This window comes from Neoarius graeffei, chromosome 25 (genome assembly GCF_027579695.1).
Source record: "Neoarius graeffei isolate fNeoGra1 chromosome 25, fNeoGra1.pri, whole genome shotgun sequence".
Lineage (NCBI taxonomy): Eukaryota > Metazoa > Chordata > Actinopteri > Siluriformes > Ariidae > Neoarius > Neoarius graeffei.
The window spans coordinates 14,389,116-14,410,324 of NC_083593.1; the positions used below are offsets into that span (position 1 = coordinate 14,389,116).

At 39.1% G+C, this 21,209-nt stretch overlaps 1 protein-coding gene across 3 annotated transcripts in view; it reads right to left on the minus strand.

Annotated features, from left to right (window-relative positions):
- The window catches only part of LOC132873303 (metal transporter CNNM3), a 44,621-nt gene that overhangs the window by 10,551 nt on the left and 12,861 nt on the right, over window positions 1-21,209 (minus strand). For 2 of the 3 annotated variants that reach the window (XM_060908699.1, XM_060908701.1), the window contains exons 4-7: window positions 20,626-20,795; window positions 16,296-16,392; window positions 14,951-15,081; window positions 10,237-10,363 (exon numbers count right to left, since the gene is read on the minus strand). In XM_060908699.1, coding sequence (XP_060764682.1) covers window positions 10,237-10,363; window positions 14,951-15,081; window positions 16,296-16,392; window positions 20,626-20,795 — 525 coding nt within the window. Of the gene's footprint in view, window positions 1-20; window positions 4,481-10,236; window positions 10,364-14,950; window positions 15,082-16,295; window positions 16,393-20,625; window positions 20,796-21,209 lie in introns of those variants that run through there. The other variant, XM_060908700.1, reaches the window with a different exon arrangement.

The window sequence follows — 21,209 nt, forward strand, 5'->3', positions numbered from 1 at the left end:
AAAAAAAAAAGGTACAGATTGGGAGCATTTAATGCACAAGCAGTCATCAATATTACAGAGAGACCTAGAATTTCTACAAAAACGGTCCAATTACAATTCAGCTACTATTTTATAACTGAAGCAAAAAAAATCAAAATTGTCTGCCAGCAATTATTACCAATCTATAGATTACAATTCATTAAAAAACCCGCATCACATCATACTGCAACAACTATCCTACAAAAAAGGGCAAAAACAAGATTCCTTCTTATAAATATACCAGAACTTGAATTTATTTTACCATATGCATTCATTTGTGTAACGTAATACAATCTGGTTTTACCAACAGAACAAGGTTACGGGTGAAAAATATTTGCCTCCAAGTAAATATGAATTATTCTTAGTCAATCTTTGACAATTTGTATTAATGTCAAAGACTGATTGTGATGCATCATTATGGATTTGAAATGCAAAAACTACCCTTAGCTTGGTTATGTGACTATTTTAAAATCAATTTAAAAAGAAATGTCAGTCAGGATTAAACTGCATAATCCTTCAATCCTAAAATAACAAGCAGTTTCTTCTTGCCATTTGCCCCCTATGAACATACTAAATCAGAATGCAATTAAAAAAAGAAGGAAAAAAAAACCCTCCTTTACTTTTCAGCATCAACATGGCATCTGGAACTCAAATCCCAGATAAAAACAGTAACAGAGCACTCCAATGGCATAACCATATGAATACTTTCAGGCAAGGGTTTAAAAAAAAAAAAAAAAAAAAAGGACCGAAATCCGTTTCCTTAATGTCCTCAAATGTATAATTCAGTCAACTACATCACTATTGTGTTGCATGAAATGCCATCAATTTAAGCTGAAAATTTAAGTCACAGTAAGACAGAAGAAGTGGGTAAAAAAAAAAAAAAATTCTAGGAAAAACCAACAAAGCGTTTTAGAAAGATGTTGGGCCACCAAAAGGCACATTTCAATGGCATCCACTGTACACGTCTCTGAAATGGTACTGGAGGCACAAGCACTGTTGACAGCGCTCCAAAATAACCTTAAAAAGTATACAACCGAGTTGAGACCTGGTGACTGAAGTCAAATCTTTCAGTGAGCCCTCGTACCATGTGGCTGGGGTCAGAGTCATCCTGGAAGAGGACCAGCTCATTAGGATAAAAAAAATGTTTAATAAGTCATCAAGTAGACCCAAAACGTGCCAGCAAATTCCCCACTACGGCATAACAGCCATCGTTTGCTCCCATCATTTGTCAACAACATTTTCTAAAAAACAACGCAAGCGCACAAATCACTCTGGTCCTCCTGTACATGAACAGAAATCATGAAAGGATGGTTTGAGTGCTGAGACTGAGGAAGAAGTGTTATAGGATGGGGTGCATCGTTGTTTGATGATCAAACGATTCAAAGAAATGCTTGTAATTTTTATTCCAGTGAAAGACTTGACCCTTTCACCACTGCAAATCGCTATATCAGTCCGGAAAAGAAGGAATCTTTCAACATGACAGACTGAAACTGGTCTCCTGTATTGGTCACCATTATCACGGCATACCGCTATTCCGGTCTCCTTGTAGAAGGGAAACCCCTGTGTATTGTAGATGCCGATTGGTTAAGTTGGATTCCCTGGGAATTCCTATGACGTAATTTAGGTAAGCACAATTTAAAAAAAAAAAAATGTTAATTACATACTTGCCAACTCACAGAGAATGAAAAGTGGTAGATCACAGGAAATCGGGCCAGTATACTTCACAAAAATGCATGCTTTAGATTTAGATGAAATTATATTTAGTTTCAGCATCATTATTGCGCCGCTCTGTTGGTTCAACTGAAGCAAGGTCAGAAGAGCAAATCCAACAGTGATCACTGATCATGTTGTAACGCGGTAGATTTTAGGACTAAAAGTGGTACGCAGTATTCACCTGTCAAAAGCGGTATACTGTCGCGTGAATCGGAAGAGTTAACAAATATGTAATTAGGGTTACACATCTTTCTTTTGATAAATATTAAAGGAGAACTGAAGTCATTTTTAAACTTGCTTTATTTCTTAATTAACGTGTTCTTCAATTACGTTTTTGGTTTTAGTAACCTTATGTCGTGACTCGTATTGGCAACTAATTGCAATTAAATATTATACTTATCGGCCTGTTCGGTTTTTAGCCGTGTTGAATTTAGTTCGTTTGGTCCACGGGAGGTGTCAATTATCTGCGTGATCTTCACAAGACTTGTGCGAGACTTTGAAACATGAAGTGTCAGCCAGGTGTCAGTGCTGCCATTTGGAAAACTGTTTTCCAAACAAAGTATTGCACAAAAACGAGTTTAAATGACGATTACTGCCTACTTTTTTCAAACTTTCCTGATTGCTATCAAACCAAACAAAACTTCCGGCTTGATTACATCAGCATTCCAAAGAGGGTGCGTGTGTCTTTTGACAACGTTGGCAGATGTTGGTCGCTTTGATTTCTGCTGTATGTTTTTTACTTCTGTCCTACGATGTCTCACACAGGTCTCAACGAATCTCATTTACGGCCGTTGCTTTGACATATGGTCTGATATATTACATAGCACATTTCAAACACTCATAACTTGCTATAGCAGTGACAAAATAGCTATCAAAAATGCATTCCTATATTTAATAAAATGAGATAAATAGAATTTTAATAAAAAATTTTTCCTTCAGTTCTCCTTTAATGGATAAAATGCAAATTCACCTGCGCTCAAGTTTACTGTCACGTGTTACATATTCTCAAAGCAGAATCCCTCTAGTTTCTAATGGTACCCAATACTTCACTATGGTACACACTCTAGTTCACTAGATTTGCTTTTAAAATTGTGTACTGGTTTATATTGAATTTATCACAAAAAAGTTACTTAGTGTTAATGGTATTGCTTATATTATATATTAAAAAAAAAGTTATACAGTCTGTACATGAAGTTACGCAGCGGTGAAAGCGTTACCTCCCATCAGTTTCAAATGTTGCTGAATAAATTCGTGAAAAGCCGCCTGGGGATTTGGGATCATGTAGTACACAAAACACACGTTCAGAGTGATGATCAGTCTCTGCTGTTGTTAGTTTGAGTTTTGCTGCTGCAGCAACAGACATTGTAGTTCAGTAAGGTTAAAAAAAAAAAGTAACCCATGGCATACAAAAGAAACTTATTGATCATTGATAAGGTCTTGGTTCAAATTTACAGTACCAGTCAAAAGTTTGGACACACCCAATTCAATGTTTTTTCTTTAATTTTTATTAATTAGAAAAAAAAAAAAAAGACTTCATGTCTTAATGATGGATGTCGTTTCTCTTTACTTAGCTGAGCGGTTCTTGACATACCGTAATATAGATTACTACAGTTGTGGACTAGGGCTATTTACTGTATTTTTATTATTTACTATTTGATCTCAAACGCATTAAGTAGGCAAGAACTTGCACTAATTAACTTCTGACGAGGCACACCCGTTAATTGCAAAGCATTCCAGGTGACTACCTCATGAAGCTGGTTAAGATAATGCCAATAGTGTGCAAAGCGTCAAGGTAAACAGTGGCTACTTTGAAGAATCTAAAATATGATTTTTTTCCCAACACTTTTGTTTACTGCATAATATATTCCATATGTTATAGCTTTGATGCCTTCAGTATTGCTTTACAGTGTAGAAAATGGTCAAAATATCGAAAAACCTTTGAATGACTAAGGGTGTCCAAACTTTTGACTGGTACTGTAAGTTTGGCCAGTTGAGCTGTACTCTAAACAACGTATAAAACTCTCAGATGTTACAGGAGGGCTGTAAATATTACAATAAATATAAAGACAATAAACGATTTCCAGATTACATGGACATTGTGTTAAAAAAAAATTGTAACTTCAGAGCAATACTTATACTGTGATGTTTTGGGTTGTAACAGCAAGACCTTGCAACCAACCATACACAAAACACTAAAACATTTGCATATACTAAAACTACAGAAGCTGAACACTTCACTAGACTGCAGTGCAGAGTGTAACAGATAGAAAGATTTAAAGACAGATTTATCTATGATCAAAAAAATTGACACCCTAAAAAAAAAAAAAGAGGCAAAACAATTAAAAAAAAAAAAAAAAAAGAGCAGTTCCTGCTGCCCGTGATGGCACTCAGTTGTCTATTGGCACATTATTAAAATTAAAAAAAAAAAAAATTTATCAGAAAAGGCTTCAACACATGACCATGCTACATAGACACACACCCACAGCAAACAAAATCAGTACAAGCACCAATAACTAATGAAATCTAAGAACACCATACCTAAAAGTAAGAATAACTGAGGAAAAAAAAAAAGTAAAAAAAGTTAAAATTGAATCCTTATCCAAGCTTAACCAGATAGATCAAATGCCTTCTATCTGGCCTGGAGATACTTTAATCAGTCCTGCATTCCAGGGTCGTGCGTGTACCTGCAAACGTCAGAAACTGAGAGATCCATAAGATTCCATCGCAAGCCTTCACATGTTCACATCATCTGTCATGCGTGAAAAGAAAGAATAATTCCCAAATAAGTTCTTTTCTCAAAAAAAAAAAAAATCCAAAACACATTGCTTTGATTTGTAATGACTCAAAAACAATTACAGAATATATGCATCACTTATGAGCAGAGGTGGACAGTAACAAAGTACATTTACTTGAGTACTGTACTTAAGTACGCTTTGAGTATCTGTACTTTACTTGAGTATTTTTTTTTGGAAACTTGTGACTAACTTCACTACATTTGAAGACAAATATCATACTTTTCACTCCGCTACATTGAGAAAGCCCGTCACATCACGTCCCGTCCATAGACTGTATCAAATCAAGTTCAGTGATTTTTCAGCAGCGTTATTTGAACGCGATCAGTTGATGGCAGAATGGACGGAGGCGGTAGTTTTGGGGAATGCATGCACTCATAGCCCATGAACCCATGTGTCAGTTTTCTGAAAGGATTAAAAATTCATTTTGCTTTAATTTGCTTGCTTTGTTCGCCTACAACGAACCATATTGCAGCCTACGAAAACTCGCCTTCCAACCTGCGGAAGCACATTGAGGTACATACACTACCGTTCAAAAGTTTGGGGTCACTTTGAAATGTCCTTATTTTTGAAAGAAAAGCACTGTTCTTTTCAATGAAGATCACTTTAAACTAATCAGAAATACACTCTATACATTGCTAGTGTGGTAAATGACTATTCTAGCTGCAAATGTCTGTTTTTTGGTGCAATATCTCCATAGGTGTATAGAGGCCCATTTCCAGCAACTCTCACTCCAGTGTTCTAATGGTACAATGTGTTTGCTCATTGCCTCAGAAGGCTAATGGATGATTAGAAAACCCTTGTACAATCATGTTAGCACAGCTGAAAACAGTTTAGCTCTTTAGAGAAGCTATAAAACTGACCTTCCTTTGAGCAGATTGAGGCTACATCCACACGACAACGAGATGTTATTTAAAAAAAAAAAAAATCACGTCCAAATGGGCAACGATCAGTAAAATATCAGGTCCATATGGCAACGCAACGCTTGCTGAAAACGATGCAATACACATGCCACACCTCTAGGGGCGCTGTAAGACGGTCCCTTCGGAGACACCAGAACAATAGAAGTAGTAAGGACGCATGCGCATAAACTATTATGCGCGAGACTTCATATTAGCCACAAAGTCAGGAAAATCTGTTCGTAAAATTAAATTATAATGACCAAATACAATGAAAAGTATTTTTCCAGTCTCACCTGTGAAAGGTAATCCCATGTGATCTCGTTTGGACGGTAAACCTGTTGGTACAGTTAAACGCAGCACATGAATGAGGCATCTTTATTCTCCGCTTTGACCCATCCAATATGGCGGCGAGGATGACGTATGATTCTACGTGGAAGGCGGCGTCTTTAATGGTCCGGAATAAATTGAATGCTACACGTTGATGGATTAATTTGTTCTTCTACGCCCTTTTTGAGGAATGTATTGTAGGACTTAAACCAACATCTGAAGAGGTGAAATCGCTCCTTTTTTTCTCTATTTTTGCTGGCGGGATTGACTCTGCCCTAAGGGCTATTCTCTCTCTCTCTCTCTCTCTCTCTCTGCACCATTACACAATAAATATTCACAGTGAAAATATTTTGTAAGCGCGTTTCATGAACCAAGTTATAGGATTTGTTGACAACTCGCATCGAGTTCGTTACACTTCTACCCGGCGTGAAGCACTCGCAGTCATGTGGTTGTGACATCATCGTAAACAAATCCGTTCTACTCATCCAGACGACTTCGCAACGGCAACGTTGCCAGATCTTTCCACTCTGGAACCCGTTCTCAAGAGATTGCGTTTTGGGGCACCCAAAACGCCGGTGCCGTGTGGACGCCAGGCCGAAACGATAAACAATTGTATCGGATTCACCTGAATCCGTTGCCGTGTGGACAGGGCCTGAGTTTCTGGAGCATCACATTTGTGGGGTCGATTAAATGCTCAAAATGGCCAGAAAAATGTCTTGACTATATTTTCTATTCATTTTTACAACTTATGGTGGGAAATAAGAGTGTGACTTTTCATGGAAAACACAAAATTGTCTGGGTGACCCCAAACTTTTGAACGGTAGTGTATGTAAATGTTTTATTCCAACAGAAAGCTTGCAATGAAGTTGTCTGTGCTTATAGAGCTAGCGATAATGTTGCAAAAGCTATGCAGTCTGGTTAGTCAAATGGCTTTCTGTGGATTTGCTCACCACATTGCCATCGCCTTGTCCACGGCTAACGTTAACGTGGACACAGTTAGCATGTAGAAACGGAGTTATGCTAACATGAATAATGTTAACTTATCTGAAAGTCCTTTCAGAAATCTGTTTCAGCATAATCTTGCCAAATAAACAGAATGTAGAAATCTGTTTATTCTACAGGTTCTACAAGCAAGTCAGTACATCCAGTAGGTTGATAGAGAGGCATGAGGTTTTGTAAGCGTTGTGGCAATAATACAACAATGCGTTGACAGAAAACGTACTTTTAATACTTAAGTATTTTTAAAAGCAAGTACTTCAGTACTTTAACCCAAGTAAAAATTTGACTGGACAACTTTCACTTGTATCGGAGTAACATTTGACCAGTGGGATCTGTACTTCGACTTAAGTAATGAAGTTGAATACCTTGTCCACCTCTGATTATGAGTGCAATGAGCACTTTCCACTTTACAAAGCAGACGGAAGCCGCAATGCTGCATGTCACACTATTAAATCAATGGAATATATATTAATTGTAGAATGTACCTAAAACTGTAGGTCAGCACCATATTCCTGACTGTATTAGCTGAGTTTGGGTAAAGATGCATGGTGTATGGACATATTGCTGTAGAAAATATTGAATTTCACAAAGTTTCGTGACAGCTCTAAGTGAAAAATGATAATACACTACAGTCCTTCGGTGCTTGAGCCCTAATTCTATCCATTGCACACAAGAGCAGTAAAGTGGAAAACACGTACACAATCTGCTGGGAAAACAAGGAGACACGGACAAATTGTCAGCTCCAGAATTAATCAGCACACTTCAAAGGAAAATAAATAAATAAATAAAAGTTTGTTGCATTTTCTTCCTATATTTCATATGGACATAAATGTACAGTATGGCCAAAAGTTTTGGTTTTCAAAAAGTTTGCTGCTTCAGTGTTTTAGATCTTTTTGTCCGATGTTTCTATTGTATACTGAAGTACAGTTATAAACGTTTCAAAGGCTTTTATTGACAAATACATCAAGTTTATGCAAAGAGTCAATATTTACAGTGTTGACCCTTCTTTTGCAAGACTCCTGCAATTCGCCCTGGCATGCTGGATATCAGCTTCTGGGACAAATCCTGACTGATGGCGACCCATTCTTGCATAAATCAGTGCTTGGAGTTTATCACAGTTTTTGGGATTTTGTTTGTCCACCCGCTTTTTGAGGATTGACCACAGGGTCTCGATGGGATTTAGATCTGGGGATTTTCCTGGCCATGGACCCGAAACTTCAATGTTTTTTTTCCCTGGGCCACTTAGTTTGCCTTGTGACATGGTGCTCTATCATGCTGGAAAAAGCATTGTTCGTCACCAAACTGCTCCTGGATCGTTCAGATGATGTTTTGATACCATTCTTTATTTATGGCAGCGTTCTTAGGCAAAATTGTGAATGAACCCTCAGGACTCATGGTAGCGCTCAACTTTTCTTCTCCGGACAATCATTGTTCCAGATGTCCCAAACAGTCTGAAGAGGGCTTCATCAGAGAAAATAATTTTGCAGGACTTTTTGCAGACTGCAGAGGATTGGGGTAGAGTTATTTTTCACTGATGAAGCCCCCTTTAGACTGTTTGGGACATTTGGAAAAATGATTGTCCGGAGAAGAAAAGGTGAGCGCTACCATGAGTCCTGAGGGCTCACTCACAATTTTTCCTAAGAACGTTGCCATGAATAAAGAATAGTATCAAAATACCCTCCAAAAGCAACTTCTTCCAACGATTCAGGAGCAGTTTGGTGACGAATAATGCTTTTTCCAGCATGATGGCGCACCAGGTCTCATCTCATCTCATTATCTCTAGCCGCTTTATCCTTCTACAGGGTCGCAGGCAAGCTGGAGCCTATCCCAGCTGACTACGGGCGAAAGGCGGGGTACACCCTGGACAAGTCGCCAGGTCATCACAGGGCTGACACATAGACACAGACAACCATTCACACTCACATTCACACCTACGGTCAATTTAGAGTCACCAGTTAGCCTAACCTGCATGTCTTTGGACTGTGGGGGAAACCGGAGCACCCGGAGGAAACCCACGCGGACACGGGGAGAACATGCAAACTCCGCACAGAAAGGCCCTCGCCGGCCACGGGGCTCGAACCCGGACCTTCTTGCTGTGAGGCGACAGCGCTAACCACTACACCACCGTGCCGCCGCGCACCAGGTCACAAGGCAAAAAAGTGATAACCAAGTGGCTCGGGGAACAAAACTATGAAATTTCAGGTCCATGGCCAGGAAAATCCCCAGATCTTAATCCCATCGAGACCCTGTGGTCAATCCTCAAAAAGCGGGTGGACAAACAAAATCCCAAAAACTGTGATAAACTCCAAGCACTGATTATGCAAGAATGGGTCCCCATGAGTCAGGATTTGTCCCAGAAGCTGATATCCAGCATGCCAGGGTGAATTGCAGGAGTCTTGAAAAAGAAGGGTCAACACTGTAAATATTGACTCTTTGCATAAACTTGATGTATTTGTCAATAAAAGCCTTTGAAACGCTTATAAAACCGTACTTCAGTATACAGTAGAAACATCTGACTAAAAGATCTAAACACACTGAAGCAGCAAACTTTTTGAAAACCAAAATGTGTGTCAGTCTCAAAACGTTTGGCCACGACTATAGTTTTACGATTTAAAAAAAAAAAAAATTTTATGAAGCAGCGCACATCTTTCTAACAATCAGACTTGTTTTAAAAATTACCGGCACGCCACAAATAACCTCTGAAGATCGTATACAAAATTTTGAAGTGGGTCAATAATTCTGGAGTTGTAGCGCTAAAGGGCATCTAACACAGGGGAAACAGGAATATACCTACTTCTACATCGCAGTCGAAGAGGCATGGAGGTCAGGACTTTTCTGACAATTCACAAAGACGATGCAATTCACTCCTACTCCATGCAGACAATTAGTTGCAAAACATTACCATGAGGAAAAGTTTCTCCTCACTGACTGACTAAGAGGGATTTGATACCGTAAATCACATGGTACGCAACAATGCCATTTTCCAAGCAAAATGGTGTGCACATGCCTCTGTGCAATGTGCAGGAGTGAATGTAAATGATGCTTCACACACAAACTCATGCTAAGCACTGAACTTGCCTTTACCTCTATACACTTAACAGTAGTTGTCAATTGCATCAAAGAAGGAAAAGTGAAGAGAAAAATCTAGTGTTGCCATCAAAGAGAAAAGAAAACAGATGAAAGAAAAGAACAATTTTAGTGAATATCAACAAAAAGTTAAACAGTTTCCATCTGCAACCTCACTAATGTCAGGAGATCTTTAGGACACTTGATATTTGACCCTAAAAAGACATAAATGTATAGAGAAATAGAGATTTCCTTGGCTTCATTGTCACTGTGTGCGCATAATTTTGTGAGCTCTACTAAAAGTGTTGCTTAAAAGGCGAAAGATCACTTTAAATTTCAAAACACTGCATTGCTTGCACTACTGTCCATGACCAAATGTTATGTTGATTGTGTCCATGCCTTCAGTCACAGTTTTGTACCTGGGGTGACGTTCTTCTCATTTAGGAGTTGCGTCTGGCTGTTAGGAAGGATCTTGATCTCTGGAGGATCAGGGCTCTGTGATACCCGAGATGCCATCAAGGCATTGAGGTACTGCAAGCGGGTTACCTGTGTGAAATGAGCAGGAAACAGCCATGTGACGGGCAGAAATGGCGAAATTAAAGAACAGTTTGGACCAGGGCTTTGAACCGGTTCAAGGAACGAAAACCGGGAACTTTTTCTATTTCACATGGAACAGAAACGAAACCAGAAACTTTATTATTTTTTATGTTCCGGAACAGAAACGCTTATTAAAAATAATGGTAACCGGTTAATACCGGTTTTTATTTCGTTCCTCAAAGTTTCCATAGCCTACAAATAAAAAAGTCATTCTTCTCCTGCGCAAGTTTCTATGACCTGCTGGGGTTCACTTTCTGTGTGATGTTCGCTGACTGAATGGAGAGAGCGGGAGGGTGGACTACTATCACGTCTCCACATCTTAAATAAGAGGTAAATATTGCAGTCTATCGTTATTCAAAAACATCAATTTCAAACACGATATCAATATATTTGTCCACGTTAATGAGAGGCTCGCGAACATTAAATGACGTTAACCTCTGTTAGCCTATCAGTGCATAGGGCCTGACTAGCCTTTGGTAACACACTAAACGAATTATCTTTCATTTTTGGCACTTTTTCTGTTTGTGTAGATGGGAAGACATACTGAGAATCCAAATCGCCAACATTTGAAATAATAATTGTTTTGAATTATTTCTTGTCTTATTTAATGAAGGTTGTAGTAGAATTAGCCTACATTTGGCTTAAGCTGGATGAGACAGAGACATAATTTTATAGCCATTTGTTAAACAGCTGACAGGGAACGTAATTAACCGTTCTGGGAACGAAATTTTTTTGTTCTAACCGGTTCGGGAACGTCTATTTAATGGTGGAACCCAAAACCGGAAACGTTAAAATTCCGTTTCTGTTCAGAACGAACCAATAGGAAAAAAGTTCTGGTTCAAAGCCCTGGTTTGGACATGCTCATTCATCAGTTTTTCTGTATTTTGACCATTTTCTACATTGTAGAACAAGAGTGCTCTGAGAGCACAATATCCCCCACTGGCAACTATGCCATAACTCTGGTAAAATGCAACGGAATTGAACAAAACTGAAATATGCGTATTATTGACATAGAACAAAGAATCCTGCCAAGTTTCATGAAATTCCTCCAAAAACTGTGAGAGGAGTCGATTTTAGAAGGCGAGTACCCTTCCCAGGATGGACATTGCCATGACATAATCCCCCTTCGGGGCTTTCGGCCAGGGGGATAAAAATTGTGAGGGGAGTTGATTTCAGAAAGCAAGCACACCTTAAGGAAATTGTCAAAGTACAAGTTTGTTAATAATCAAGGGCATAACTCTGGTAAAATTTTCCCAAATTAAATGAAATTTCAATATGCGTATAATGGTCATATAACAAAGCCTTTTGCCAAGTTTGGTGAAATTCATCCACAAATTGTGAGAGGAGTTGATTTCAGAAGAATGTACACCCTCATGAAATTGTCAAAGTACAAGTTATTTAATCAAGGGTCAAAACTCTGGTCAAATTTTCACAAACTAAATTAAATCGCAATATGCGTATTACCGTCATATAACAAGGCCTTTTGCCAAGCTTCGAGAAATTCGTCCAAAAATTGTGAAAGGAGTTGATTTCAGAAGGCGAGTACCCTTCCCAGGGTCAGAAGGCAAACACACCCTCATGAAATTGTCAAAAGTACAAGGTTGTTAATCAAGGGCTGTAACTCTGGTAAAATGAGACCGAATTTAAAGAAATTACAATATGCGTATATTTGACATATAACAAAGAATCCTGCCAAGTTTCGTGAAATTCCTCCAAAAATTGTGAGAGGAGTTGATTTCAGAAGGTGAATACCCTTCCCAGGACAGCTGGATGGAAACTGCCACAACAATCCCTCTTCGGGCCTTTCGGCCAGCGGGGGATAACAAAAAAAAAAACAAAAAAAAAAAAAACATTGAATTAGAAGGCGTCTCCAAACTTTTGCCTGGTACGGTATAATATTAGTTTATTATACTGAACTGCAGCAGAATCAAGTGTGCACTGGGAAATGAATTAAAATTTACCAAGCATTTCAATTTATATCTCGTTTGTGTTTATATTATTTTAAAAAAGATCCAGCTCACCCTTCCCAGAACCCAGTTCATTGTTTTCATTTACGTATGGGCCACCGTGTTTTGAAAGCATGTGACCAATATTGTCTCTTGTCTATTGAACTTTCCAACTCTGCTAGCTCTCTTTGCGCATGCTCACCTATCTGAATACTGGACCTTTAAACGAGGAAAAAAAAAAAGGGGAAAAAAGTACGTTTTGAACACAATACGCCTGATGTTTTCTTTCCTTTGTGGCTGCCCACAAGACGGCTGAGGCCAGTTCTGGTTTGTTACAGCGTAAAACCAGTACGAAAATGGAATGGATCGGTCAAAAGAATTTAAAATAACTCCTCTGACAAAATATCTTCAATTTGATGTTACAATTTATGACCTATGGCCTCGGATGTCACCACGTTGTTGCGGATTGCTTTTCAAATGCAAAACCATGGAATATCAATGGCATCGAAAATGGTGCCTTGCTTCTTAGCACAGAGGCTTCTGGGAAGGGTGAGCTAGTCCCTTTAGGGTTGTTTTACAATCAGGGTACGCAAGCTAAAAATCACATAACACTTATTATCTTCAATATCAAAAGGCTTGACTAAATAAACTTGGTTGTTTATTGTAGCCCTGTGATAGCTCTATTTACCATGCAAAAAAAAAAAAATTGGTGATAACGTTATTTTTGGTGAATGCTATGTCATATTTAGCAAAATTACTCGTGTCATTTAGAAAAAGAGCTTTTTTGACCACAGGTAGCTCCAAAAGGGATGCACTTAAATCATTCTTTATACCATAAAACACATATTTGGTTCCATATCATTGGAAACATAGTTAAGTTTTAATGTTGAATGCCAGTAAGTTTTCAGACTATTTTGATCAAATTAGTATGCAATTGTGTCAAAAAAATGTCCTCTCCGAGACGGCTAATTTTTCAATATAAAATAACATATCTAAAATGATTATTTTCATCCTAAAATGTGGTCAACATATTGGGACATAAATATTAGAGACAACTAACACAAAGCTTACAGCCTTATATTTAAAAGCACTATGGAAGTAGTGGATTCTGAATTGTCAAAAAAAATGTCCTCTCCGAGAATCACTTCATTTGTTTCTCCCATCTTATAGCAGATTACACAAAACTACTAGTCTGGCTAACGCAACTTCAAAGCTCTGCGAGCATTGGTCTGGCATAGATATTAAGCCCAACCGTTTCCCAAAGCACGTGGTTGACCCATCTCCCTGAAATGCCTCAGTTTGCTACTGGTCGAAGCCAGAAAAGGCTGTGACGAAGCTTAAACCAATCACATCACTCTTTCCTCTGACGTATGTGACGCGACGGAAACTGGGGGCTAACTGGTAGATTAAACTCTTACCGAAGCCGGTCGGGAGCAAGGCGAAAACGTCCTTCCTTTCAATAAATACCTCCAGGGCTGCTCTTTGCTCCGTTTTCAATGAGAACTTCCCGTTGAATGCTTTCAATACAGCATCTACCGCTGTGTCAAAGGCTTGCCGCTGCTCCATGTTCGTAATGTTTCTAGTGAATGAAGCGCTTCCGGCATAGATTCTGTAAACAATCTATGGCTTCCGGTCGCAGTTCTACTACGTCACTGCCTTGAACACGCCTCTACCCAGGGCCGTTGGAGATGCTCAAAGTTGATTGGTTCCCGATTTTTCGGGAGCTTGGAAGAGCTGGAGATAGCTTGCCTTGCCAGACTAAGTTCGCAACAGGCCCCCGTGTTGCGTCACACTTAGGATGGGCGGGCCCAGGCTACAAAACTACCATACACATGTCAAAAAATTACCTGAAATCTGTTCTTTAACTTGTCCTTCACTTAAAAACTGGTACAAGAACCAGTTTGAATCAATTTGAATTTGACCCCTGTGACACAAACTTTGTACCCTGATTGTAAAACAACCCTTTAAGAACGCTATAAACATACACATACAAACGGAGAGGCAGATGTGAATGAAAATGTTGAACACTCCTTCACGCACAACATTTTCTTTATAATTTGAGGCTTTGGCATTTGGAATGTCATCTTTAATTCAGACCACAGGTTTTCAGTCGTGTTCAAATCCAGAGACCGACATCGTCATTGCAAAACAATGATTTTGTGCTCGTGCAACTAGTTTGATGATTACTTGCACATATGCACTGTATGTTTGGTGTTATCATCTTGTGGAATATTTGGCCAAGTCAATCACAGTAAATAAAATGATGCCAATTAACTTTATCAGACTACAGAACATCCCGAATGATCTGCTTATCATTTTTCACAGTGGGTTTGGGTGCTTTTTATAGTTTGCGATCCCTGTACCTCAGATAACATGATGCTGTTCATGCACATACTGTACAATCTGTTACAACAATGCTTTTGATTCTCATTACTTTTGCATGTCCATATTGTGTTGTGTTAGCATGCGCTGCAAGTACACGCCAGAAATGGCTGCGAGCAGCAAGATATTTTACCAAGATCAGATTCACATTATGGCACCACACAAAACAATATATTAGTTGAGCAATATATAGTACTGCGTGTCTCACCCTGATGAGCTGCAGATCGGTGAGGGCTCGGACTGTGTAGTCAGGACAGTAACTGGATGGGCTTGTGGCTTCTCCCAGCTCAAAAGTGTCTCTCAGGGAGCGATGCTGCGTGGACACTGGAGACTGATGTACTAGGAGGACATATGTGGACTATAAATTAACTCACGAAACTTACCATTAGCTACAAAAACTAAATTAAACAAGATCAACTGTGAGCTACTGCTCATTTACGTATCCCCCCCCGCTCTTGCTTATATCAGAATGCAAGCAATCGAAGGAATAGGACACGTATTATGAATGGTGACTTCAACAAATAATTAACCCTGAAACAAGTAAGTAAAGAGCAGTGTCTCTCCCCAGGGATTTCAAATAGCATCCTGGTAAACTGCCATTTTGAAATAGCATTTTGCTTCTTGAAATAGCGTCAAATCCACCCTATATGCTTCATAAATATATTCAGCCAGTAAACAGGAAGTCGATGTGCGACAGACTTGAAAATGGTACACACGGTATAGAACCCCAAGCTGAAGTTTGGTACCAAATATCAAGCAGTTGTGATTTGTAGTTGCTGTGAAAAATGCTACGAAAATTTTGTAAATCCATGCTCTATGTTTCATAAATACATTCAATCGGTAAACAGGAAGTCGATGTGCGACAGACCTGAAAATGGTACACACGGTATAGAACCCCAAGCTGAAGTTTGGTACCAAATACCAAGTGGCTATGATTTGTGGTTGCTGAGAAAAAAGGGTGTTTCGGACAGATGGAAATACGGAGATACGGATGGACGGACAGAGGTAAACCAGTATACCTCCCTTCTTTGTATTCTTCTAGTATTTAGCAGACACTCTTATCCAGAGCGACGTACAATGTACCCAGAGCAGCCTGGAGAGGGTTAGATGCCTTGCTCAAGGGCACTTCAGCCATTCCTGCTGGTCCAGGGAATGGAACCAGTGACCCAACTAAGCTGAGCAAAGCATACAAAGGAAACTAACTCCAGAGGATTCAATCCACTTCATCAAATAATGATAAAGACTTCTACTGAAGTGGATGGTGATAAGTACTAAATGAACTGATGACCATGATCGATGAATTGTGCATGCATTCAACACAGTTTGGGGGGGGGGGGGGGGGGGGGGAGAGACACCGTCCCATGAGCAGAAGTTGGCTGGCTTTACGTGACTCTGAGGAAGCACATGACAACCTTGTCCCTCCTGTGTTGGTAGCTGTCTTATGATTATGGAGACCTAACCAGTGGCTGGAAACTGGAAAAACTAAATTATGGAGAAAACCATGGTGGTGGAGAGACCCCTCATTCAGGTTTACACATCAGATACAAATGTACCAGACGAAGGCGCTGTAAGTGCTGACACGCCGTAGTAGGTGAAGGCTCCGTTCTCAAACTTCAGACCCTCTTTTCCAATCTCCACTTCCACACGCCCCTACACACAAACACAAAATAGTGAGCAGATCATTAGAACAATCAGCAAACCTAATAATGTACTCTTAATTACTTGTGCACGTTTGATTTGGTATGCGTTTTCATTCATGGAAATTTGCAACTGTACATTCATTTCATCAGCAATAAAACTGCAATACACTGCTTTTATCGCTTTGTTTTCGTGTACACTTGTCACATCATCCTAGTCATAATGTTTCTCCCATTCTGACCTGTATTTACAGTATCTCAGCTAGTTGTGCTGCTGGTTCTCCTTTGAACTATGAGGTTACCAGTAGAGAACGGTCCTGTGACAGAGAAAATTAACTGTAAAAGAGACAATGGCGCACTCTTTTGGTTTTCCCTTGCAATGCGTCCAGTTTGAAATTAAGCAACATACTTCATGTAGCAACGCAAACTGTTATTAACCCTCTGGGGTCTGAGGGTATTTTCTGGCACTCTCATGATTTTGTCGTCAATTTCAACAAATCTAAGCAGTATCTTCAAAGCCATATGACTTATTTTGTATTCAGCACAAGTTCACCTACAATAATATGTATGTAGTATGTCATATTGTACTCACAAAAATTACAAACGAAGATGCTGTAAAAAGCAGTTTTAGAACTGTTGCAACGTGTGAAAAAACACGAGCTTACCCATTGTGTCGAACCGTTTTGGTCACTTGAGGTGATTCTGTTCAGTCTTAGGAATGTATCAAGCACAAAAACTTAAATCTGCTCCACTGATTTGAACAATTAACTGGCCATCATAACATTTATGTCCTATTGTTTTGGGATAAAGGATTGGCAGTGGGAGGGGTACTCAATGAGAAGTATAAAAAATTCAATTCCATTCAATGAAAAGAGTGAAAACCCCTCCCACCGCCAACTCTTAATCCTATCAGGTCAAGTGATCAAAATCGTTTGTCACCATGGGTAAGGTCATGTTTTTTCACACATTCCAACACCATTCTACAACTGCCTTTTTTTTTTTTTACAACCTTTTCATTTAGCTTGCATTTGACTCTTCAGTGTGTCTTGAAATTAACTCTTGTACTATTTTACTCAGTTCAGAGCCACAACCGACTGTTACTCCGTTACACAATTACTTTAATTTTGCTCCCACTCCAACTAGAGCAAAATGAACTATTTTTGAGGAAAATACTTTTAACTCTGGAAAAATTATTCAGTAATTTTCCTGTGTATGCGCTGCAGCGCACACATATCAACCAATCTGCTCATAATAAACAGAAGAAACATTTACACTTACTCAAGCTGATCTTCAGCCGGATCAGGTCGACGTTTAAAAAGACACCGCTCATCACTGTTACAGTTCTTAAGATTGAATCGAATCGCTGTCCTGAATCATCCGAAGTGCATAAAATCCGCGTGCCATCTCGCAACAAGTTTTACCTTCAAAGAGCCTGAACTGAACTATGGCTTACAGATTTTATCCTGTTTACGGTGGACATTCCCACAGCGAAAAAGAAACCAATCGAAACCGAAAGAGAGAAGGTGATTATGATGCCATTGCCACATGAACAGTCTTTTATGAAATGTGTAAGTGTGCGCTCAGCGCTCTGACTCCGGTGTGACAAGTTTTATGCATCATCTAATTTAGGTCATTTAAAAAATATAATATTTGGCAGTGGGCATATAGGAAAGTGTAAGGTTTATGTCAATGCTTGTATGATAAAAACTTGAAGATATTTATCTAAAATACATGACCTCATTCTATACCTGCTGAGCTTCGCTGGCAAAGCTCTTGACCCCAGAGGGTTAAAGACATACAAAATTCATCCTTCTAATCTTACAAATATATGCAGATCTTATGCTCATCATGACTAACAGAAAAAAAATAGTTTAAAATATTTACTCAACAGCAATCTAGACTTAACTTTAGAATAATTCGACAAAGGGCATCCCAGTCGTAACTGCAAAGACGTGGTACTGTGCTCTTAAAACCAGATCAAATTAACGAGGACATCTAGTGAGCCTGACTCAAAATTACAATGTACGTTATTTACCAGCTGGGAGGTCCGTATTGCGAAATACCGTGACCGAGGTCTTGAAAGTACTGAGCGAGGCCCTTTGGGCCGAGGTCAGCATTCAAGGCCGAGGTCACGGTATTTCACCATACGGACTGACCTTAAGCTGGTAAATAAATATTTTTTTTCTTTACCATATTCTAACAGAAAACGAGAGCGCCCGAAAGGGAAAACCAAGCCGAGCCGCCATTTTGAATCCTCATTCATGGCTGGAATGCAAATTGTTTCCTCCTCAGTATACAAGTGAACTTCCATGGCAGGAAAAAAAAAAAAAAAAAATTTATATATATATATATATATATATATATATATATATATATATATATATATATATATATACACACACACACTACATTTTGCCGCCTATGTAGTCCCCTATTTATACAAAATTGAGTCATTCAGTGCGTTTACATGCACATCCAAATCGAGCTACTGTTGGTAATCGAGCTAAGGGTCCCAGCAGGGGTGCCAGAGAAATCCAATCCTACATGCACACAAGGAAATCGAGCTATTGTGTAAGGTACATTGTGCACCCGAGCCACAGGTGGCGCTACGTGCCCCATCATGTTGGTACACTTCCGGTTGTCGTTATGAAGAGCTATTCAAGAGTATAAACAAAGTTATCGCAGTGTTGCCAGATACTGCTGACGTTTTCCAGCCCAAAACTTGTTCAAATCCACCAAAATGCACTTAAAACCACCCAATCTGGCAACACTGGCAGTTCCGTGTTCACAAGTTCCGTGCTCAAGCTGTTAGGCTTGCTCTAACAGACTGTATGGCTACAAACTGTCCTGCGCAGACCACTGTTTTGTAAGACAACTTATTTTGCACAATTGTATATTTTTCTAAAGTCCATATTTTGCTTACAAAAAATATTTTTTTTGCTTACAATTTAACTTAGGTCTTAATAAAACACACAAAAAGTTCACTTGTTTTGTTTTTACTGACATTCTTCAGATGTTGGACATACATACATATACACACACACACACACACACACACACACACACACACTTATGTACACAATTCACAGCTATGCAACAGCTGTACAGATGTATTTGGTGATACAGTAAGTGAGCTAAATTTTAACAGTGCAAACAATGCCACAAAAAGAAAAGATTCATGCCGTTGTCATGCCGACCGAGGCTGTTGTGTTTCCTGCTTGTGGTCTCGTCACTCCCGGAAGGGGCAGTGCTGAAGTAAGTAGCTCGACTACGTAGCTCGATAGGATATACATGCACTAAGTAGCTCGGCTACAATCGCATAATCTAGGTCGTGTAGCTCGATTACGAGAAATCAAGTTCGGTTCAATTTCAGCCGAGCTAAGGTGTTTCCATGGCATTTAGAACTTCGATTTCAGTCGAGCAACGGCAGAAATTCGATTTTCTCTATGTGCATGTAAACGCACTGATTCAGGATTCAGCCATGTTTTTGCTTGGCGTTAGCAAGTTACAGGTTTTTAGCTTTCTCCTGAAATGTTTTATTTTATTTCTTCTTCCTCAGGGTAGTAAAACTCACTTTCGCTTTGAAGACTGTCGTTATCACTATCCATGCTGTAAAATCAATGCTATTATGCTGAGAAATGTTGACAAAAATTGTTACTACGTTTGTTGTTGTTGTGAATGAGTGAGTTGCCAGAGGTCCGTAACTGGGGTCCGTACCGTAGATACGGACCCGCTCACCAGCCAGTCAGAGTGCAGGATTTGATAAAAACCGGACCGGGAATTTTTTTTTTTTTTTTGGGGGGGGGGGGCTTCGACAAGCCGACATCACTGTCCTCGACTCACATCCAAGGCCAACTCCCAAGGTTTTTTTTTTTTGTAAAATGCTCTAATAAAGGAAGGCCAGGTATGATAAAAAAAAAAAAAAAAAAAAGCATCTTAACTTTTACATTTTTATTTCATGAAATATGCTGGAGAAGCTCTTTAACAATGTTAAGTTTGTCTAAATATTTGAAAAAGAATGAAGAAATGTCTCTTTCATAAACATTCGCAATTCTCCTTGTACCATTTTATCAGAATAAGCATCAGGTCATGAAAACTGCATGGCACCACTAGGCACAGAATCTAGCACATTATGCTCAGACACTTAATAGAACTCAAACCTGATTTACCAGGTGGACTAGAACACTATACTAGAAATTGTGATAAAGCCCAGCCCTCGTTGGAGATACGGAAATGACTGGCTCACCTGCAGCAGCAATATAAAGTAGTCCACCGGATGATTACGCGTGTAGAGGTAGTGGTCGGGACTCATTTTGTTGGTTGGGTCAAACTTCACTTCTTGATTGACGCTGGGATGCCGTAAGAGATGAAATAAGACTTTTTCTGACACACGCTGTGGGCAGAAATGCTCCACTTCTGTGAGAGGCAAGAGCAAGACATGAGGAAAAAGAAATGAGTATGAAATCACAGAAGTAAAACCTATCGGTTCAGTATCTTGTGACTAATACTCTAACCTCATTTTTAAGTCAGAAATATTCAATATTTAAGAAACAAAAACCAATCCAAGAACCACCTTGAAAAGAAGACCGTGATCATCACTACTTGTGGCACTGCTCAAGATGTAAAGTTATTTCATATGTGTATCTTAAAGAAGAACTGAAGGCAAATTTATCAAAATTCTATTTCTCATTTTATTAAATATACTGTAGGAATGCATTATTGATAGCTATTTTGTCACTGCTATAGAAAATTATGAGTGTTTGAAATATGCCATGTAATATATCAGTCCGTATGTCAAAGCAATGGCCGTAAACGAGATTCGTCGAGACC